General features: G+C 52.7%; 10 protein-coding genes across 10 annotated transcripts; 7 read left to right on the forward strand and 3 right to left on the reverse strand.

Moving 5' to 3' along the window:
• Positions 1 to 536: 536 nt before the first annotated feature.
• SAICODRAFT_48354 (T-complex 11) lies at positions 537 to 1,994 on the forward strand (the record flags this gene model as incomplete). Its single annotated transcript, XM_019168925.1, has 2 exons — positions 537 to 1,856; positions 1,905 to 1,994. Coding segments are annotated over 2 exons (1,410 nt in total), but the record flags the coding sequence as incomplete, so codon positions are not given.
• A 1,626-nt stretch (positions 1,995 to 3,620) lies between these two features.
• SAICODRAFT_7536 (uncharacterized protein) lies at positions 3,621 to 4,988 on the forward strand (the record flags this gene model as incomplete). The annotated part of the gene is made up of 2 exons (XM_019170971.1): positions 3,621 to 4,059; positions 4,117 to 4,988. 2 exons carry the CDS (start codon positions 3,621 to 3,623, stop codon positions 4,986 to 4,988), a joined length of 1,311 nt encoding a protein of 436 aa, XP_019024047.1.
• A 553-nt stretch (positions 4,989 to 5,541) lies between these two features.
• Positions 5,542 to 6,777, reverse strand: SAICODRAFT_92603 (18S rRNA biogenesis protein; the record flags this gene model as incomplete). Its single annotated transcript, XM_019171820.1, has 1 exon — positions 5,542 to 6,777. The coding sequence occupies exon 1, from the start codon at positions 6,736 to 6,738 to the stop codon at positions 5,542 to 5,544; it is 1,197 nt and encodes a 398-aa protein (XP_019024048.1). The 5' UTR covers positions 6,739 to 6,777.
• Positions 6,778 to 8,713: 1,936 nt separating this feature from the next.
• On the forward strand, positions 8,714 to 9,192 carry SAICODRAFT_122169 (uncharacterized protein). Its single transcript, XM_019165374.1, has one exon. It carries the CDS (start codon positions 8,843 to 8,845, stop codon positions 9,143 to 9,145), a length of 303 nt encoding a protein of 100 aa, XP_019024049.1. The 5' UTR covers positions 8,714 to 8,842; the 3' UTR covers positions 9,146 to 9,192.
• A 155-nt stretch (positions 9,193 to 9,347) lies between these two features.
• On the reverse strand, positions 9,348 to 9,497 carry SAICODRAFT_40911 (uncharacterized protein; the record flags this gene model as incomplete). Its single annotated transcript, XM_019168645.1, has 1 exon — positions 9,348 to 9,497. A coding segment is annotated over one exon (150 nt), but the record flags the coding sequence as incomplete, so codon positions are not given.
• Positions 9,498 to 12,008: 2,511 nt separating this feature from the next.
• On the reverse strand, positions 12,009 to 13,562 carry SAICODRAFT_7540 (uncharacterized protein; the record flags this gene model as incomplete). Its single annotated transcript, XM_019170974.1, has 2 exons — positions 12,009 to 13,305; positions 13,357 to 13,562. 2 exons carry the CDS (start codon positions 13,560 to 13,562, stop codon positions 12,009 to 12,011), a joined length of 1,503 nt encoding a protein of 500 aa, XP_019024051.1.
• A 227-nt stretch (positions 13,563 to 13,789) lies between these two features.
• Positions 13,790 to 14,254, forward strand: SAICODRAFT_7541 (uncharacterized protein; the record flags this gene model as incomplete). Its single annotated transcript, XM_019170975.1, has 2 exons — positions 13,790 to 14,113; positions 14,168 to 14,254. The coding sequence occupies 2 exons, from the start codon at positions 13,790 to 13,792 to the stop codon at positions 14,252 to 14,254; spliced, it is 411 nt and encodes a 136-aa protein (XP_019024052.1).
• Positions 14,218 to 14,715, forward strand: SAICODRAFT_122187 (uncharacterized protein). The gene has a single exon (XM_019165375.1). The coding sequence runs from the start codon at positions 14,309 to 14,311 to the stop codon at positions 14,651 to 14,653; it is 345 nt and encodes a 114-aa protein (XP_019024053.1). The 5' UTR covers positions 14,218 to 14,308; the 3' UTR covers positions 14,654 to 14,715.
• Positions 14,716 to 16,501: 1,786 nt separating this feature from the next.
• On the forward strand, positions 16,502 to 17,932 carry SAICODRAFT_35203 (uncharacterized protein; the record flags this gene model as incomplete). The annotated part of the gene is made up of 2 exons (XM_019168408.1): positions 16,502 to 17,137; positions 17,390 to 17,932. 2 exons carry the CDS (start codon positions 16,502 to 16,504, stop codon positions 17,930 to 17,932), a joined length of 1,179 nt encoding a protein of 392 aa, XP_019024054.1.
• Positions 17,933 to 18,591: 659 nt separating this feature from the next.
• SAICODRAFT_56896 (MFS general substrate transporter) lies at positions 18,592 to 20,196 on the forward strand (the record flags this gene model as incomplete). Its single annotated transcript, XM_019169493.1, has 1 exon — positions 18,592 to 20,196. One exon carries the CDS (start codon positions 18,592 to 18,594, stop codon positions 20,194 to 20,196), a length of 1,605 nt encoding a protein of 534 aa, XP_019024055.1.
• Positions 20,197 to 20,356: the final 160 nt, after the last annotated feature.

Here is a 20,356-nt window from a genome sequence, read left to right on the forward strand (position 1 = left end):
AGGGGAGCCATCGACCACCAACCATGACTCTGGAGATTGAGGAGTCTACCGCTGCACTGCAGTTGAACTCGCCATCGACACAGGCTGTCGATATGCAGCGTTCGCCGAAGCAGGACAATATCGCCTACGAGACTACCTCCACCTCTTCAGGCAAGAGATCGAGTGATTACTTGAGGGAGCCACCGGTTGGTGTTACCCAGCAGGAAATCGCTTCAAAGAGACCGAGAAGAGATAGCAGGCCTCAAATCGCTTCGGTACAACCTTTTACTGCCGTCGAGCCGTCTCCCGCCTCCCCAACATTTTCTACCACGTCACAGTTTTCATCTGAGGTGGTACCTTTCCGTACCCGCCTGGGCCGAAGACGTGCACACTCTATGCCAGATTTGCCTACAGGCGGCCGACAGTTCAAGAAGACCCAGCATTCATCCCAGTTTCTTACTTGGCAGCAGCAGTCGACACTCACGGAGACCACGCTCGCCTACGGCCGTGAGATTGCCACTCCGATTCTTACCCGTCGCCGTAACGCCATTGCTGGACCTTCGACGACTCGTCTGACTCACGTATACCCACCTGCGCCTTTGCCACCCATCACGCAGACCACTCTTCACGAACTAGAGTTGAGCGAGATCTTGAAGAATGTTCAGTTGAGGCACGATATCGTGCATGACCCCAATTTGCAGTTCAGGCCGAACTACGATGGTGAGCGTGGAATGCAGAAGAGGCTCGCTGCGGATAAGTACTGGAGGAGTCTTGGGCGGGAGATCGAGAGGATCATCATCCGTGCCTCCAACCACGGAAAGCCCAGCAAGTTGCCTGGAATGTTCACCGGGATGCGCAACATCTTGGCTGGCTTGCTCCCGGCCGAGGACCGCGCCTCCGTCAGTCAAGTCCTGGACCCCGCCCTTCTCGAGCAGCAGCTGAGGCATCACTGTGTCGACTTTACCGCCTTGGCCGACTACCTCGGAAATGTGATGCGTAAGCACTGTGCGCCTATGCGCGATACCCCCATCGACAACATGGTCAAGCACTTTTCCCAAGCTAAGACGAGCGTACAATACGTTCAAGGCCTCCAAATGGTCTTTGAGTTATTGGAGGCGATGAAGCTCGATGTTGCGAATCATCAGTTGAGGCTGTTGAGGGGACATCTGTTGGAGAGTGTTGTTGATGTCGAGAGGAGGTATTGGGCGGATCGGGTTGAGAGGGGAAGATGTGATGTTGTTAAGGTTGTGGAGTGGGTTCGGGAAGGTGCGGAGAAGATCCCTAAGACGACCAAGGGCAACTTGGACTGGATTACGGGCTTCGTGAGGAGTTTTGCGGATTTGTTGCCCATTGGTGCGGCTACGGCGAAGACTGCTCCCAACGGTGGCAATGCCTGGACTTTGGAGAAGTTCCCGCAGACTTTGGCTTTTGACTATGAGCGTGTGTGGAAGTTGAGGGAGGATTTGAGGGATGTTGTCAGCGTCACTCTTTGTCTTCTCTTGTTCCGCCAGCTCGTTGGTGCGCAGAACGCAAGCAAAATCACTGAGGAGGTCGTGGCTTCTTTGAAGCATGAACTCTGGGTCATTCTTGCGGTTGGGCCTAGTGAGGGTAGATGGGCCAGGACTGCCAGTGCTGTTGCATTGCAGATCGCGAAGAGGGCCGTTGAGTTCCGCGAGGGCAAGACGGAAGCTCATCCTTCTACTTCTGAGGTCACGGTTGCTGAGAACTGGATCAAGAAGAACGTTCTCTATGAGTCCAACAAGCCTTCGGACATCTATAAGATGGTTGAGAGGCGTATCTTGGACAGTACTTTCGTTACCGTTGCTGCGCAGATCAAGTCTGCCTATACTACGGGCACGAAGACGAAGGATGCTGTTGTTGCTGAGGCAAAGGTTACGGATGCGGTCTTGTCAAGCAACGTCAAGACCGAGCTCGTCTGCTTTGCGGAGAGGATTACGAAGATTGCTGGGTTTCATTGGGGTGTGCATGGTGCTTGGTACGTCGAGTGGGCGAAGCAGTGTTAAGGTGTTGAATTCACATACTGGGCATTTTCGGTTGGTTTGTGTTTGATTTATTGGTTCGGAAGGGTTGAAAGGGTTCAAGGAACGATTCAGAGTGACAAGGACATTACAGGAGTTATTTATTTTTATCACGCGAAACGATAGGGGGTCGGAAGGGATGGGTCGTGTTTTTCTGCTTTTCTTCTCGTTAGGTCGTTTACTGCATACCAACAGCGCTCACACAAGAGACTTGTTTACCACCATATACTCTTTCGAGGTCTTTGCGAAATTTTCATGGTGGCTATTTGCATAGTACGTAAACGAGTGTCATTGTTCCTTAGGTAAGCTTCATCTCGCTACAGTGCTCGCCTCTTCCGCGGAATCCGAGAACGCTCCGAAACAAGTCGGACAGCCTTTTCCGTGTTATGTCAGGGTAAGAGTTGGATACATGTATGCGAAACCTGTCGTCAGACACAGCCCCTTGTCTCCGTGGTTGAGTAATGAGAAGGAGGTACGCAATCTGCTATTTGTTACAAAGCGGTGTTTCGAACCAGCACACGGCACCCTCGAGATTGGCCTGCTGTATGGTCAAGCTCACGCCGCCAAGACGGCCGACGTCGATTTCCCGCTCCCACGGTCACGCTCCGGGCCGGCCCTCGAAAAATAAATGGCGCCTTCGACAAGATGAAAGATCATACGTTCCACATTCGGCAAAGGGTAATTAGTGAGCGTCTGACAGGTTTCACAGGCTTCTGTTCAGCCGTCAATCAATGTGGTGCCGTAAACCCTACCTTGCATGCTTCGTCGCTGCGGTGGACAAGCTGCTTCTGCACCCTGATTGGCGGAAGTGGGCTACCGTTCAGCTTCTGCAGATCAGGCAGCTTTTGGGCACCACGGAACGGAGGCCTCCAATTAATAAGGGCCTGAAGCCCGCAAGCAAAAGAATTTTGAAGATGTGGGGCAAACTCGCGGTAAGGAACCGATCAATTGAACGATCGCTAGCGAGGAATGCTGGGGATGCATTCGAAGAACGCACCGGTTTTCGACCTACTGCAAGTTTATCGTGGAATGTATGCGTAGGCGTAGGATCAACTGCGCAAGGAGAACCTGCTGAGTTATGACGGCTCGGAAGGCCTTGATCTACGTCAGTGGAGAGGCTCGTCAACGCGGTTATCTTGGCCGAACCGCCCTGCGAATTGGGTAAATGTCGGCTGGCAGCATTTTGTGCAGTCGGGTGAGGGTTGGACGGAAACGAAGACAAGGGTCAGTTCACAGGGTCGGTAGGCCATAGACATGTTAGACAGAGTCGGAACGTGTATTCAATTTATGTATCAGTCAGCTGTCAGAGTCGTTTTCGTTGGTCTTAAAGAGATATTAACTTCCCCTCTCCTGAGCTTCGGTCAGGGTCGCTGCACCCTGCGCACCCAACATTGAAAGGGAAAGCTTATTGCCAGCGGCGGGAAACTGACCGCACCCACCGCACCCCCACTCGATAGATAAGACACAGCGAGAAGCCGGTTCGACGTTCATTCATTTGAACGAGGGCTCTTTAAGAGCAGCAGGCGTTTAGAATTCGGCAGATCAGTGCTCAACAGCGACCAACAGCGACCAACGTGCAGCGAATCGCAATCAGCATACAGCATGGCGACAACTAGAATCTTTGCTCGGAGGGGTTTACCGTCACTACCGGAGCTCGGAACGGTTTTGGAGGATGATGCGATCTCACAATCGTCGATTACGTCGTCACAGTCCAGCGTTTCTTCGTCGTATCAACAAGCACTGACGTCGGTATCCTCCTTTACCAGTCCGATCGCAAAAGTCTACGTCGCCGAAGAACAGCAGTCGCAGCAAGCACAGGAGGATCAAGAGTCAATTATTTATAAAGAGCCGGAAGAGGAGGCGTGGAGAGATCATGATGAGGCTCCGGCTAGGCTTGGGTTGACCTGTGAATGCGGGTGCCCCGAGGAGGAACTGTGTAGATCGAGCTTGGATCTCGGGTATACTGGGCTTGATCTGGATCAAACTGGCGCAGGATGGGAATACATCAACTACTTTGCGCATTCAGACCTGTCTCCGAGTGGTATGTTGGCCGTGGAAGCATGGATCAGGGATGTATGCTAACGTTATTATGCAACAGAGGACCCCCTATACGAGATCATGGCGCATTCAACCCCCAAAGTCACTGAGTCCCACGGGTCTGAGATCGCTCTAGACGCTGAGGCTTTCGCATCGGTTACTTCACTCCCGCTGTCTGTCGCTTCAGCATCCTCAGACGCCACTACTGCATCTGGCAAGAAGGTAAAGAAAGGTGCTGAGATCTTTCGCAAGGTCTTCTCTGCAAGGACATTGCGTCTGCGCAAGAAGTCGTCCGTTCCGGCTCTGAAGGAGGTGCTGGATCAGCCTATTTCTCCTCTCCACCCACCGCCGAATCTCCCTCACATCATGGCCCTTACTCTCGACGAAGACGACAGTCTGTCCTCGACGCCCTTGGAGAGGGTGGACTCGGAGTATTGGGATTCTCCTGCCATGATTGCACACCCCACGACGCCTCCTCTGCCTGATCTGATCATCGAGCAGGTGTCGGTGCCTATGGCAACGGTGTCCGTTCCCTCGTCTTCCGTTCCAGCGACGCCCACCATGATCACGTCTGCAGAGATGGAGGCTCTCCTGTTCGACTCGCCAACATCTTCCTCGTCACTGGCACCTCCAATCTCCTCGCCAGCTCCTTCGCCCTCGCCAGCATCGTCGATGATCTTCAGTGAAGCCTCTTCCTCGATACTGTTGAGTGGACCGGTCAAAGCGGCACCCCTCTCGCTGGACGAGATGGTGGCGAACATGAGGTTGGAGGATGCTGCATTTGCGGCTACTGAACGCAAGCTCGTCGAGTCTGGGTGGAGTACCGCTCAGGAGATCAGTGATGTTAGGAGGAGGCGAGAATCTGCTCGCAGAAGCTGGGATGCCAAGATCAGGGTGGCACAGGATGATGCCGCACATTTCGAAAGCGGATAAGCATCCACATCATGCGCTTGCTTGCTTTCTTGCATTCCTTGCCCCGCTTCAGAGTGGAAGCTTGGCATTCAGCCTACGCACGCGCATGTGGGAAGAGAGAAGAGAGAGACAAAACGCATTTTGAATTCCGGAGCCGGCTATTGCATCACACTCTCTACAACCATACACGCTCTCTACGCCGCAGCGACACTGCTTCCGGCCTCGTCGCCGTTCATTCATTACGCATGTCCACCGAATGGCTTGCCTGCGTACGCAAATTCAAGCATCTTTCCCGCGTTTGGGAATCGGTCATGCACTTAACACGCCCACCCGGCATATGTCTTAGCCAGGCGTGTTATCATTGTTGTTATTTATTCATACAGGGACGGTCATCATAGCATTATTATCTGGACCGTCAAGGGCATTACTCAAGGGAAGGCGAAAATGAGTTATCATAGAAGGTCGAGGCATACATATTGATAGTGGGTATACTACTGTTGATCAATTGACACGCGATATTATCGTCCAATGAGTTCTTGCTTGTAGACATTCCATTAATTTTGCATTGGGGGGTCTATGTAACCTTCTTGTTCGTGTTGACGAAACCAGTTCCCATACACGATACGAGGAACTCCGGTTCTGGGGTTTCCTTCTCCTCATCATCGTCCTCCTCTTCTTCGTCATCCTCATCCATAGGGTTTCCTTGTGGCTTTTCTCTCAACAAGAACTCGGCTCCCCAGAAAGTCTTGATATCCCGCAACATCTCGACCAGGTTCTCATCCACTCTGGCTCCGATGTCGCACCGCCCAACATCCTCCGATCCAAGAACCATGAAAGGCAGAACGATACCAGTACCTGCCGAGTCAACCGCACCATTCTTCCTGATCTCCCGTAACAGCATCTTCGCACACGCCTTTCCCACGTCCTCCGCCGGCTGTCCGGGTCCACCCGTCAAATCCGCCGTATAAATCGTCTGCGTATTCGCACATTCCGCAACCAAACTCAACGAAAACCCAGGCGAGTTACCACTCTCCGCACCCTTATACACATCCGTATAGATATACACATCCGGGATATATCTGTTCAACACACCTCTTGCTGCCTCCACCATTCTGTTTGCGATTGCAGGTGAGACACGGGTCGAGGCGGCGATACCTCTGATTCGGGAGATACGGCCGGGGTCGAGCCAGTGGATTGTTTTGACGTTTCGGACGTTGGGGCAGAGGAAGTGGACTTCTCCTCCGCCGAGGGGTGGTGCTCCTCTTTTCAGGATTCGTAGTTCAACACCATCTGGGACACCGAAGCGAGTGAGAAGGGGAAGAATTCCTGTTCTGATAGTGTCGATGGTCAAGTCAAGAGAATCGGCTGTGATTCCCTTGAGGTGTAGTGAGAGCGGCTGCTTGGTGAATGGCGCAAGTAACAGAAGAGGGTAGAGGAAGTAGGATATTGATCGTGATGGCGGGCATTCGTGGGTATGTGTTCCTCCGTGAATCAATCCAGGTTTGTAGAGCACCGTGGTACCGGTGTACGAGATCTCGATATGTGCTCCGTTCGTCACAGCCTCCAGCAATCGTAGCAAAGACACCTCGTAGTCTCTCAAACCAGGTTCCAAATCATTAGAACGGATTCCGTCGAACCTTACGGGGCGGCCAGTCAATGTGGCATAGATCAGGCGGCGAGCAAAGTGCTTGTGTCCGGTGAAACGGACGAGCTTTGCCGCTGAGGTCGCGGAGGCAGCGTGGGCCGCTGAAGAGGGTGCTACTGAAGGCATGGGAAGTCTGATGTACGTAGCAGGATGTCCAAGTTCCTCATCAACGATGCCAAAAATAACGTTTATCCGCCGAAATTTCGAACGTGGCGAAACATGGCTCAGCAGGCACGTCGCAGGAGCTGCCAACTTTTTTGGAGTGCGCGGTGCTCGAGGAGGAGGAATAACCAACCTTCTCGAACCAACGTCAACTTGCTTTTTGCAATCTATTCTCCTCGAGCTGCCTTTATAATCCGATAGAACGGATCAACAATGTCTCACGCACGAGCAACAAAATCTCTTACAGTGCTGTTGGAGCGAAGACATGGCATCTCCACTTCAGCGACACCAGAAGCTGGCAAGCCATCCAGAGCAGCTAAGCGAAGAAAAGCAAAGAAGGCCGAAAAAGTGTTTGACGTTGATGGTGGGTCTTCTTCCTTTCTGTGAGAGCGTTACAGCGCGATACGAACACGACGACGGCGACTTCGCAATTGAACGGTAATGATGATAAATTTGCTATTATTTCTAAACCCAGCTCTCCGATGCCTGTGTGCAATATGAGTTCGATGACCTATTATATCTGACCCCTTACAATTCTCGACAATGTCGTCTGTTCTATCGTCGCTGCTGCCGCTCTCGCTGATCTCGCGATTTTGAGTGAGCATAGCTAACAAGTATGTTATAGCCGTTCTTGCATCAGAGTCGAATACCAAGTCTTCGCACCTCTCCGATAACCTCCAGTTCCTGAACCGTTACTCTGCTCTCCCAACAGAGAAGGAGCAAGAGCTGAAAGCCAAGCTCCTTGCTGCAAGAGAAGCAAAACTTTCGGCAAACAAACCGAAGACGAAGTTGAAGAGCGGCAAGAAGAAGAAGCCGGCTGACAAGGGATACACTCTTCCTGGTTTGACTGCAGGGTTGGCTGCTGTTGGTGACGAGGACAGTAGTGACAGCGATGACGAGTAAGGCTGCTGGGTTTTAGGATATCAGAACTTGTTTTGCTTAGGTTTTATGGGTTGCATGGCGTTCTTCTTTTATACTTGATTCATTACGAATGCCTTTCATGTTGGAGGGCAAAGGCTTCAAAGAAGCTGTCAGCAGTAGTTGCTGCGACTTACCTAGGACAATGGAAATCACACATTATTCTTTATACTAGCGCACCTTGAGTTTGACTTTTTGCAATTGGTTCGAGCTCTTGGGCTTATTGGGCGGCGTGAAGTTACCATCCTGCAAAGACACCCATGCGTGAGAATTTGCTGCGAGAGGCGAATAGAAATCAGTCAGCGACCAGAGAACAAGGCCTTCTGCTACAACGTGTGTCTGTCTATGACGTTGCTCAAGATCATGGATGATAAGTCCAGCAGCTTGTCGGTGGAATTCATTTCTGCGACGTTGCCACGAATTCCGACTTTGCTTGCCTCATCTTCGAATTCAACGTCGAAACACACGGTCACAGAAACAGCGACTCCATGACCATGTAAACTTTACCCAGTCCTCCTGAACTTTACCCATCAGCTTACCTCTTCGGCGAAACTTTGGTACCGAACGGAATACGAAGTTTCGCAGCGAGGCAGGATGCTTCATTTTACTCGCCAGTCAACACGCGGTCAACCTCCAACATTACGAATCGGGTTTACCCACTATGTCATTTTACCTTCCTCACAATGGGCAATGTTTACCGCATCGGAATACTACCTCGCTCGCGCCATAGCTAAAACCGAGATAACACAACCCGACCCCCAACACTTTTCCTTGGTCAACTTGGAAATCTGCATTCTGCTTTCCCCACTATTTCATTTGCCTACACCCTCCCAACGTGAAACATGCCGATCACGCCCAGGACGGCAATACGGCCGGCCCAACCTGGCCAGCTGGGCTGCGTATCATCCTCCGAGTCCTATTATTTTGTGGTGAGGAGTCGTGGGGTGACCTCAGTCCACCTCAGTCCACGCAACGTCAGCTGGCCTGATTATGAGGCCGCGGCCGAGTTACTTGACTGAACAGCGTGAGAAGTCTAGTCTGGCGCAGCTGTCACAATTTCAAAGCTGAATGAACAACACCGTCAACTTCAAGAAACAAAGCACTCGCAGTTCAGTTTTGATAATCATGCTCAGTTCCCAACCTACTCCTAATGTCACTCTCCGCACCCACTGCGATGTTCATATTCTCCTCCTCCTCCGCCATCCTCATCGAGCTCAACTCTCCATCCTCCATAACCAAATCAGAAAACGCCCGCCGATGTTCGTGTATGCATCCGAGCCTTGTACTCCCCATGAATCGATACCTTAACCAGAACTCAAAAGCAAAAAGAACGCCCGTACCACGCCGTGTTTGCCCCAAGAAAAAAAACCGTCACAAATCACAAACTCGTACAAAACAGCCAAACCTGAACCATTCATATCATACCCATACCCAATCCATCACTCGCAAGTAACCATCACCCCATCTGCGCAATCGAAAGGAAGGTGGAGTTAAGCAAGGACGGACACAGCGGCAGCCCTCGCCAACTCCCTCAACCCCTCCTCACCCTCACCCTCATCCCCACTCTCCCCCCTCTTCCCAGCTTTCTTCCCCTCCTTCCCACCAACCAAACTCCTCCTCCTCCCCCCTTTCTCCCCTCCATGCGTCCTCCAATGCTGCATACAATTATCCTGCCTCGAGAACTTCGCACCACACCCCTCCTGCGGACACACGAAATTCTTCTCACCGGTATGAATACGGTTGTGACGGGCGAGATGGCCGGATGTCGTGAAGGATTTGTGGCAGGAGAGACATGTGTAGCGGCGGGGTTTGGGTTGTTGTTGTTGTTGTTGGGAGGCTGAGGCGGAGGCAGAAGAGGAGGTGGTGGATGCGGTCGGCATGGAAGGCGAAGGTACCATCGTCGTGGCCATCTGCGGTGAGGGAGCAGATGTGGGCACAGAGGCACTCGTCATCATCGCCTGACCACCCCCCGGAAACGTCGCAGTGGTCGCACTCACGGGCGTAACTGGCGCCGTCAACGGATACGGCGCAGCCTGGTTCCTCATGTTCGGAGACGGACTCATGCCCACACCCACACTCTCCGACGAAGACATCCTCCTCACACCCATGCCCTCGTAAGAAGTAGTGGAGGCGAGGGACATGGTCGAGCCGCGACGGATGGGACCACCGGGTGAGGGACGACGGTGAAGGTCGAGTTCCTGGAGGGAGGGAAGGCGGTCGACACTTGGGCGACGATGTCCGTGTGCTTGGTGTGCATTTCCGTAGGAAGGGTGGTTGAAGGGTGTGAGTGTCGGCAACGGCGACCTCTCCCCATCACTAGACCCACCAGCCGATCCCGCACTCGACCCCGACGAAACCAAAGACGGCGTAGACAGCGACCGCTCATGTTCGTAATAGCTGTGCGAAGCGACCTCAGACGCCGACAGAAGAGCATCGAAAGATGTCATAGACGTGTGTGTATGCGGCATCAACGGCGAGGGACCAGGACGTCTGTGGGGTGAATGCTCCCCCATGAACGAAGTAAGGGGCGGTAGAGTGACTGTTCCCTCCCTGGGCTTCACCCCACGGTCGAAAGAAATAGGCAAATCCAAGGCAGACATCCTCGGCAATATCGTAGGCATCTCACTAGCATACATCCCGACAAAGTTTGTGCAGGGTTCAAATCACGATATGGCATACATTCGGGGAAGGAGTCGTCGAGGTTTTAAGGGTTGGTGTGGATTCCGGCTTAGAGTGGTTAGGGAAAGGGTCGGGGAAGGGTAGCGGAAGGGGAGCCGCCCATTACTTCATCGTGTGGTAACGCGGCCGGTGCACGCGCTAAGGAACGTTAACTTGGACCTCCTCTGACAGCTGGAGCGGGGGGGGGGGGGGGGGGAGATTAACGTGAGGGGGAAGTCAACCTTATTGCCAGGAAAAGACGGGCCGCTCGACATCGACTTCCCTTTTCTCCATTCGAGCTTCACCCCCAGCAACTGGCCTCGTAGGAGGAAGGCCTCAGATCGTCTCCGGATCCCTGGCGGCGCGACCGACAACCTCCATCTCCTCTAGAGCTTTCTCTCCCTCCACAGCCAAGCAAGATCGCCATTTTGTTAGCAATCGACATTCCCATCCCGGATCCGCCACTCGTACTTGCAGCGCTGCATGCGGCCACCGCCCAAAACAAATCACGATCCCTGAACGCGCCACTAACGTCATCGAACCCTGGAAAACGCGGATGGCGGCTCAGAAGGGAACTTGAGAAGGATGGTATTTCCGTGTTGTCCTGGACGCGCTGTAGATTAAGAGATGTTTAAGAGGAAGGAAAAAGACGTTAGGGGAGGAGTCTCAGGAAGTGCGAAACAAGCTCGATCTCGGCATGACACCGACGACGAAACCCTTCCCCTCTAGCTCCCTCTCCCGGCAATCTTCCCCTTCCGGTCATTGCACCCTGCATAACACCCCTCCCTTGCTCTCCCTCGGCTACTCCCAAATCCCATGGCTCATGCCCATCCACAAACCCCGATCGGGCCTCAACATCGTAAACAATGGTCCGATCAGATCACATACGATCAGACCGCGTTCAGATACCGGCTTGGTGCAAGATCGCCCCTTCTTATAAGGCGCGGGCGTGGTACATGTCAACCGCCTCGCGCGTCACGGGGCGTGCAGGGCTAGCGCTGGCGGCAGACAACGGCTGCATGTGATGGGCCCTGCGTGAGAGAGAGAGAGAGAGAGAGAGAGAGGGAGAGAGGGCGAGGGGCGGTTCGAGGTGCTTTGCTTGGACGAGATCACGGAACTTGCCGCGTGTAACACCTTTGGATAACGCGGCAAAAGACACGAGGGGTGCTGGATGAGGGTTACCGTAATCCATCGAACGATCGACATCAGGTATCAAGTGCGAGACAGCGTTTGACAAATGACTTCGTGACCGCGTAAAGCGCCAACTCGAAGCGGAGCAGGGAGCGGATGCGGATGCGGATGCGAGGGCGAGGGATAATGTAAAAACAACAGCTGGTAAACTTGAAACCCTCCCGTAAGCCAGAAAGCCAAAAGGCCTTACCCGCGCCGTGCCGCCTTACGATGTCGAGGTGTCATTATTGCGAGCTTTTGTCTTCGCTAATGCTATACGAGACGGCTGTCAAGGTCATCATCACGACTCGCCTTGTCGAGAGCTCTCAACTTACGCGATACATCCAAGGGCAATTACTTCTGCGAAGCCATAGTCTACACGGGTATACGCGGGAATAAATCTCCGTAGCCAAGCGAGCGCCCAAATCCAAGCCAATCATACAATCAACTTTCTGTCCGCTTACAAGTTGTACCTGTCGAGTGAGCACTCACGTAACCAGCCCCTTCCCCAACCCTCCAACACCCCTAACTTCCTCCCCCGCTCTTTGCACCTGCCTCACCCTCTCCCTTCCCCTCTCCACAATACCCTCCACCGCCCTCGCTCTCTCCGACACTTCCCCAAGTACCTCCCTCCTCCTACTCTCAGCCGCATCTTCCCACGCCTTCGCCAATTCATCCGCTTCGGCATCCTGGATGTGTGGGATAGGCGTCTCGTATCGATGTAGAAGTGCGGACTCCAGGGCGCGGTGGTGCAGGGTTGAAGTTAGGGTTTGGGGGGAGGTGGTGAGGCGGGTGGAGGTGTGGGCGCGGAGGGAGAGGGAGTGGTGGGTTTGCCAAGATGGATCTGGGTCGGAGATGGGTGGTGGTGAAGTCTGGACTGGAAGGTAGGAGGGTGGGACGTGGATTGTTGTCGCTGGGATGGTGAAGGGATCGCGAGACGTTGAGAGGCTGGAGGAGGCGGAGGTAAGGTTGCGGCGGAGGTGCATGTAGGCGTTCACCATTTTTTGGGCGTATACGATTCTTCCTTCGATCAGCTGTCGTGCTTCGTGATTATTAAGTTCATCAACAGCGCTGGCGTCCTCCATGTCAACATCCACACCATCTTCCGGTGGCAGAAGAGCACTGATCAATGACAACAGCTCTTCTCGTGCGACCCTGAGCGCATACACTTTCCGTTTCGCTTGCTCGTCCTCGGATAGAGTCGTTTGCAACGCCCTTACTTTCTCTATCATCTCCGTAGCTTTCGCTCGATCACCATGTACCTGTCGTCGAAGTCGGATGACTTCCTTCCTTGCTTCCGTAACCATATTCCTCAGCTTTGTCTCCAACTCCACTTCGCTTTCCTCATTATTCTGCCTTCCTTGGAGCTTTTGTGTAGCTGCCTTGGAGACGTAATTCAAAGCCTTCAAAACATTCTTCGTCTCCCTTGGTAATATGGCAGCCAACTCTTGTGCGTCTCCCTGCCTGACCACCTCCAGGGTTTTCTCGGCTCCAACGTGTACCTGTGCTCTCTCCACCAAAGCTCTCAGATGTTGTTGGAATACTTTGGCGCGCTCTAGCAAGCCCTCGACCTGGGCATGTATGCTATGTGCTTGTGCCAGAGATGCATGGGGACTGACGCCAACCTGTTGGGGTGCTGATGGAAGGGTAGAAAGCGAGATAGAGAGGTGCGAAGATGCCGTATTCAGCGTTTTTGTAGCTTTCTCGTGTGCACGCCGGGCATTAAGATACCGGCTGTAAACACCGTCCCTGGCACCGATAGTAGTCGGAGCATGTTCGATAGCGCTGTGCGATTGTTCAGCATTGCTAGTACAGCAGTCGACAGAAAAACCGCACCTGTTCACTGCTTCCCTAACCGCTTCGACCTCACCCCTTGGCCGGACGTAACGCCGGACAACCTCCCATATATCCCGAAACTGTGGTGTACTCTCGAGTAACGCGATTGTCTCGCGGTTGAGTTTCAGCTGAGCATCGCCGGCTATATGCTCGGGAAGTTCCAGCTGGAGCGTAGAGGAGAGATACTGCGCCAGGTCTTCCTCCATGGTCTTCGTATTTTTGTTCGAGGATGGGGGATGTATGCGCGAACGCGTGGTGCGGCTTGATACAGGGCAAGCTCTCCCCGCAAAATGAAGTCAGGGTTCACCCCCGCCGGTTGCTATCGGGTGAGCCCTTCCGCAGCCTACTGATACCAAGAACCCCCAACAACACACCAACACCAAGAACCATTGGCATTCTTCTACATTCCGAACGGCCGCAGATAGATATAACAATGCCTCTCTATACCCTCTACTATCCACCTGGCGCCTTCACTCAGTGGGAAAAGCCCGCAATCGCAAAACGTATCACGGACGTCCACTCTTCCGTCACTGGAGCCGGCGCATTCTTCGTTAAGGTCATCTTTGTCCCGGTTCCAGCGGGAGATATCTTTAGCGGTGGAAAACTGGACGACCAATTGGTCAGGATCACGGGCGTAATTCGCGCGGGAAGGGACACGGAAGCGAGACAGAAGATTCTTAGGGGAGTGTGGGAAGGGATGCAGGAGTTCTTGGGTGAGAGGAAGTGTGAGATGCATCTGGAGGAGATGTTGGGCGAGGTGAGTCGACATTGCTTCTGTTCCGCAAATTAAGCTGACATTGTGTGTTTTCAGAATGTCATTGCGGAAAATGGCAAGTTCATGCCAGAATCCGGGACCGACGAGGAGAAGAGGTGGAATGGCAACGGTGGCCCTATGTAGGCTGACGGGAGGATTTTTGGAACTTTTTGTACTGGGTCAGGTCGGGAGAGACAGATGTTGAGATACCATCTATCATCATATACCCTGGTTTACCCTGGTTTACCCTGGTTTACCCTGGTTTACCCTGGTTTACCTTTTGTGCGCCTTCCCAAGACCTTCATTCTTCACCCACATCCTGTTTCAGAATCTGGACTCTGGCAGCTCGATACCGTTCGCACTTGTCTATTACAACAACGATCGTACATTGGAGATAACGGCGATACAGGCCGGATCAGCTGTCTATCTCTCTTCAGCAGGAGCGGGCCGATCCCACGACTAGTACCGGACATGGGTCTTATGGGTGGGCATCACGCAAGTGACGCAAAAACCACGCTTTTGATGTCATGGAAGACTATATAAACCAATGACAATCGTGTTCAGGAAACTCCGACGTGCCAATGATAAGTCTGGTGGGCGACGTTCTTGTTGTAGCTACTGTTCCTGCAGAGTTAAGGTTCAAGTCTCTGGCGAGCGGTGATAGGAATCAGTGGATCGGCACTTTGCCGATTACCCATTGCTGTGAGGCATGGGTGTGCTCGTCGCATTGCGTGAAGACAATGTTAGCTTCAACGTTACAGAGAATTGTCGTGAAGCCTAGGCCGGCGCTCGTACCGGGCCATCGACCAAGCAGAAGCTGCCGCCAATTAATCCGAACGCATGAATCTCAATGCAATATATGATAGATTGAGCTGCTCATCTTGAACCCAGGCAAAGCCATCCCGATTTGATAGACAAGCTTGCCGCATAGCCAACAGCAGATCCTCACGGCACAGGCGTAGCGTGAGAGAACCTTAAATCAAGCGCACTTGCAGTTGCTGCGCGGACCGCCGAAAGAATTCGGCGCAAAGCAGCCTCGTAGATTCATGATTGTATGAAAGCTCTCAAGAGCTTTACAGTATAGCGGACTCCGCAATCTCGGGAACGGTCCGGCATAGTACACCAGGGTATACCACGTGCAACACCATGAGCTAAGAAGACCAGTGATGAAGTCATGACCTCCAACGTCGAGATTCTCGCAACGAGCACCCAAAAGTTGCAGAATCCCCTTAGGACTTCGTATCTGTCGATCACCCGACTATCAAACAACTACAGGATGGCAGGCTCAATGTCAGAATATGCAATCGCCGCACACCTCTCAGCAGCTCGCACGCTCATGCCGCTTGTTGTTTCCGTAGGTGAGCCTCGGGAACGAGATAATACCCTCACCAGGGAGTACAGGACGCTCATTCCGAACTCACAGATGTCAACAAACAAGTTCCAGCTCTCGAGAAGTACTACGCACCCGATGTCATCTTCACTGATCCACTGGTGTACTGCACAAGCCGTGCGCAAATGCAAGCTATCATTGCAACGATGAAGTTCTTCTTCCGGTCTATTGAGGTGGATTCTCGCTCTAAGAACTCTTAGGAAATGAACTCTGATGTGGTTCCACAGACAAATGTCGTGAACGTCTATCACGCTGAGAACGACCCAGAAGTCATGCTCGATGCCATTGTCACCGCAAACTTCCACTACTTCATTGGACTAGGTCTCCATATCCGTATGCGCGTGCTTGCTAAAATCGTATTCAACCATCCGGATGGGTTGATCACGTTACACCAAGATATGTGGAGTTTCAGGACGTGGTGCAAGGCGTTTTCCTCTCAGGACTGAACCTGCCGGGCGGGAGGACGGTTGCAGAGGTTTGCTGGAATGGATTCAAGACGGTGTTTACATGGGTTACATTGGGACTTTTGTGGATTTTAAGGGTGTATAAGGCGGAGAAGATGAAAGAGGAGCATCAGAACAGAGAGGGGAAGGATGATCACAAGGCACAGGGGAAAGTCGCTTGAGGCGAAAGTCGTCAAACTCTGACGACTTTCATCCATTTCAACCGAGGATCACTGAACCGTAACTCAATTAAAGCCGTGACCTGCTTCCGCGAACCGTCCCACGCATCCGCCCTCGTCAACGCGCTGGCCCTGCGCCAGTCACGAGCGCCCAGTGAAATTTCGAGTTTCGAGGCCCACCCAAGGTATACCAGCCTTACAAACCCCAATCGCATCAATTTCAAGACTCCCTTTGCCCGGGAGACGTTGTATGTCGATTGCGTTCATCTTCCCTACCAAATCTCTTTTCGCCAGTTCATCGAACAGCGGCTTCACTCTCTGCATCAGCGCAGCCCGTCGCACTTTTTCTAGTACCTCTACCTTATACGCCAAAAAGAAGATGCCTCCCAAGAAGATGCAAACGGCCCCCAAGGTCCTCTGGGGTCGCCCTGGTAACAACTTGAAGACTGGTATCGTCGGTCTTCCCAACGTTGGAAAGTCCACTTTCTTCAACGCTATTACCAAGTCTGAGCTCGGTCAGGCTGCTAACTTCCCTTACGCTACCATTGACCCTGAGGAGGCCCGTGTCGCTGTCTCTGATGCGCGATTCGACTGGTTGTGCCAGTTCTACAAGCCCAAGTCCCAAGTCCCCGCGTCCTTGACAGTCTTCGATATCGCCGGTTTGACCCGTGGTGCCTCCACCGGTGTCGGTCTCGGTAACGCTTTCTTGTCTCACGTCCGTGCTGTCGACGCTATCTACCAGGTCGTCCGTGCTTTCGACGATGCTGAGATCACTCACGTCGAGGGTGATGTCGACCCCATTCGTGACTTGGACATTATTCACGAGGAGTTGCGTATCAAGGATGCCGAGTTCGTCAACAAGCATCTCGAGGTCGTCAAGGCTTTCACCAAGCGTGGTGGACAGTCTCTTGAGATGAAGGCGAAGAAGGAGGAGGAGGCTACCTTGGAGAGACTCTTGAAGTTGTTGACTGAGGAGAAGAAGGACACCCGCAAGGGTGAGTGGACTAACAAGGAGGTGAGTTCCATCATGTTTTGTCTATGTCTGTTTGTCCTGCAACGCTTCCTCCACCGACCCTGGTGTGGTAAGGATGATAAATTTGCTATTATTTCTAAACCCAGCTCTCCGATGCCTGTGTGCAATGTGAGATTGATAAACTTTTTATATCTGATTCCGCCTTTTCAAGCAACACTGTGTTGCAGGACACGGACAGACAGACAGACAGACAGACAGTGTCGCAGTCGATCAATTGCTAATATATTCTTTCAGATCGAGTTTATCAACACTCTTCTCCTCCTTACCGCCAAGCCTGTCATCTACCTCGTGAACTTGTCCGAGAAGGACTACCTCCGTCAGAAGAACAAGCACCTTGCCCGCATTAAGGCCTGGGTTGATGAGAACGCCCCTGGAGACCTTATCATCCCCTTCTCCGTTGCTTTCGAGGACCGTCTTACCCGTATGACCCACGAAGAGGTCGTCGCTGAGTGCAAGGAGCTCAACACTAAGTCCATGCTGCCCAAGATCGTTGACGCCGGTCGTGCTGCTTTGAACTTGATCAACTACTTCACCTGTGGTCCTGATGAGGTTCGCTCATGGACCATCCGTGCCAACACCAAGGCTCCCCAGGCCGCTGGTGTCATTCACACTGATTTCGAGAAGAACTTTGTTGTTGGTGAGATCTTCAAGTACGATGACTTGAAGGAATTGGGATCTGAGGCTGAGGTTAAGGCGAAGGGCAAGTACATGACTAAGGGTAAGGAGTACATTGTGGAGAACGGTGACATCTGTTTCTGGAAGGCCGGAAGGAAGTAAGGTGGAGAGTATACGATAGTTGTAGGGTCATAGGATACACTAAAAATGAGAACGAACGAGCCTTGATGGCCAGTATACCACGAATCTGCTTTCCACGCCGTCTACGGAATAACACGTAGCCGTACCCAACTGCCGTTTAACGTTCCCAGCTGGCCATGGTCTAAAGTTCCATATAGCCGCTCATGATCCTTGGCTATCTTGTTCAGCACGGACCATTACGGCCCGTACATACATCCATAACTACCGTTCTCAGGGTTACATACATCCTTGGCAATTCATCACGGATGCATGTCCGGTGCACGTCGGCTGGTGTTGCCCATCCTTCTCCTTCCCCAGGGCCCCTCAGCTGCAGCACATCCGAGTTAACCGTCCGAAATGAGGCTCGATCCCCGACGCTATAAAGATAATCCTCACGTACGATGACACCGCCAATCGTCGTTGCTGTGATCAATTGCAAAAGGTGAATGTCTGGAGCGGGATCAGTACGATTACAGGATTCTCCACCTAGTACTTTGGAGTTTGACGGACAAACGGGGGTTGTTACGCCGGCGTCGCAGTTTGGTTACGGGCGACATACTTCGACCGCGTTGTCGAGTACACTCACACTTCCTGACGAGGCTCGTCATTCAGGCTTGTCGCCACTGGATAAGGAAAGGTCGATGAACGGAGTACACACACCCACGGCAGAAAGCATCCCCTCATCGCCGCCACCAACCACGATCGATAAAGAAACGTCGAGATCGCCAATACCACCATCAGATCCAAAGCCGGACAATGACCCGAACTTGGTGGAGTTCGATGGTCCAAACGATCCATATCATCCGCAGAATTGGGGGCTGGGTGTACGATTGAGGACGACGGCGTTGTATGGGTGTACGACTATGGCTGCCGCGTTTGGATCGTCTGTTTTCTCGGCTGCAGAACCTGAGGTTGAGGAGTACTTTGGTATCTCATCGGAACTTGGTACGTTGGGGTTGTCGTTATATATTCTTGGGTGGGCGTTGGGTCCGCTGTGTTTCGCGCCGTTAAGTGAGTTGTACGGACGGCGAATAGCGATTCTGCCTCCGTACTTTGTTTACGCTATCTTTACGGCTGGTACGGGAGCAAGTCAGACATATGCAGCGGTATTGGTAACACGATTCCTGGGCGGTATATGTGCCTCAGCGCCAGTCGCCATTGTCGGTGGAGCCATGGCGGATATCTGGACTCCAGCAAAACGCGGTGTAGCAATCGTCTTTTACTCTTGGGCAGTCGTCGGGGGTCCATTTCTGGGTCCATTGATTGGTGGAGCGTTGATCGTGTCTGGACATAGCTGGCGATGGACGATGTGGTTTACATGCATGCTCGCTGGCGGAATTGCCGTTCTGGTCTTTTTCTTCGTGCCGGAGTCGTATCCGCCTGTGTTGTTGGTTCGGAAGGCAAAGGCGTTGAGGAAAAGTGGGGAAAACCCACACGCTTACGCGAAACACGAGTCGGCGGGGTTGTCATTCCATGATATTGTCGTTACGCATCTCGGTCGTCCACTACGGATGTTATTCCTCGAGCCGACGGTTACGTCGATGGCGGTCTATGCATCGTTTTGCTATGGGTTGCTTTATATGCTGTTTGGTGCTTTTCCCATTGCGTATCAGGAGATTCGCGGGTGGAATCCGGTTGTTGGGGCGCTTCCGTTCTTGGCGGTGTTCGTGGGTGTGATTATTGCGGGTATTGGGACTATCACATTGGGTGCTAGTTATTATCGTAGCGTGACACGCAAGAGAGGAGGTGCTGTCCCCGAAGGACGTCTGCTGATGATGATGATTGGCGCTGTGTTACTACCGGCCGGCATGTTCTTCTGGGGTTGGACCTCAAACCCATCAATTAGCTGGGTGCCCAACATCATCGCAGCAGGCCTCATCGGCTGCGGCTTCATCTCCATCTTCCAACAAGCAATCAACTACCTCATCGATGCCTACACAATCTACGCTGCCTCCGCCGTCGCCGCAAACACCGTTCTCCGCTCCCTCCTCGGCGCTGCATTCCCTCTCTTCGCGGACCAGATGTTTCATAACCTGGGTGTTCCGTGGGCGGCGAGTTTGATTGCGTTTATTTCAGTTGGAATGATTCCGATTCCGTTCTTGTTTTTGATTTATGGGGAGAGGATTAGGGGGATGTCGAAGTTGTGTAGGCAGATCAAGGAGGAGGAGGAGAGGCGTGGGAGGAAGGATGAGAGGGGGCCGGGTGGGGATCATCTAGAGTTGCACCAGCATCACTCAGCGGTGTAGGGGTTGCATGGACCTCGCTTTGATCCGTTTCATCTTCTTCTGGATATCGACCATTATTTGGCATTTAGAGCTTTGGAGCATAGGTGCTCGACGAGGTAAATTGATCTCTTGTTGCCCGTTCAAGTCGTTTACAACGGGACAAAGTACACGCCGAACCGTC

The sequence above is a fragment of the Saitoella complicata genome (assembly GCF_001661265.1).
Source record: "Saitoella complicata NRRL Y-17804 unplaced genomic scaffold SAICOscaffold_12, whole genome shotgun sequence".
Lineage (NCBI taxonomy): Eukaryota > Fungi > Ascomycota > Saitoellomycetes > Saitoellales > Saitoellaceae > Saitoella > Saitoella complicata.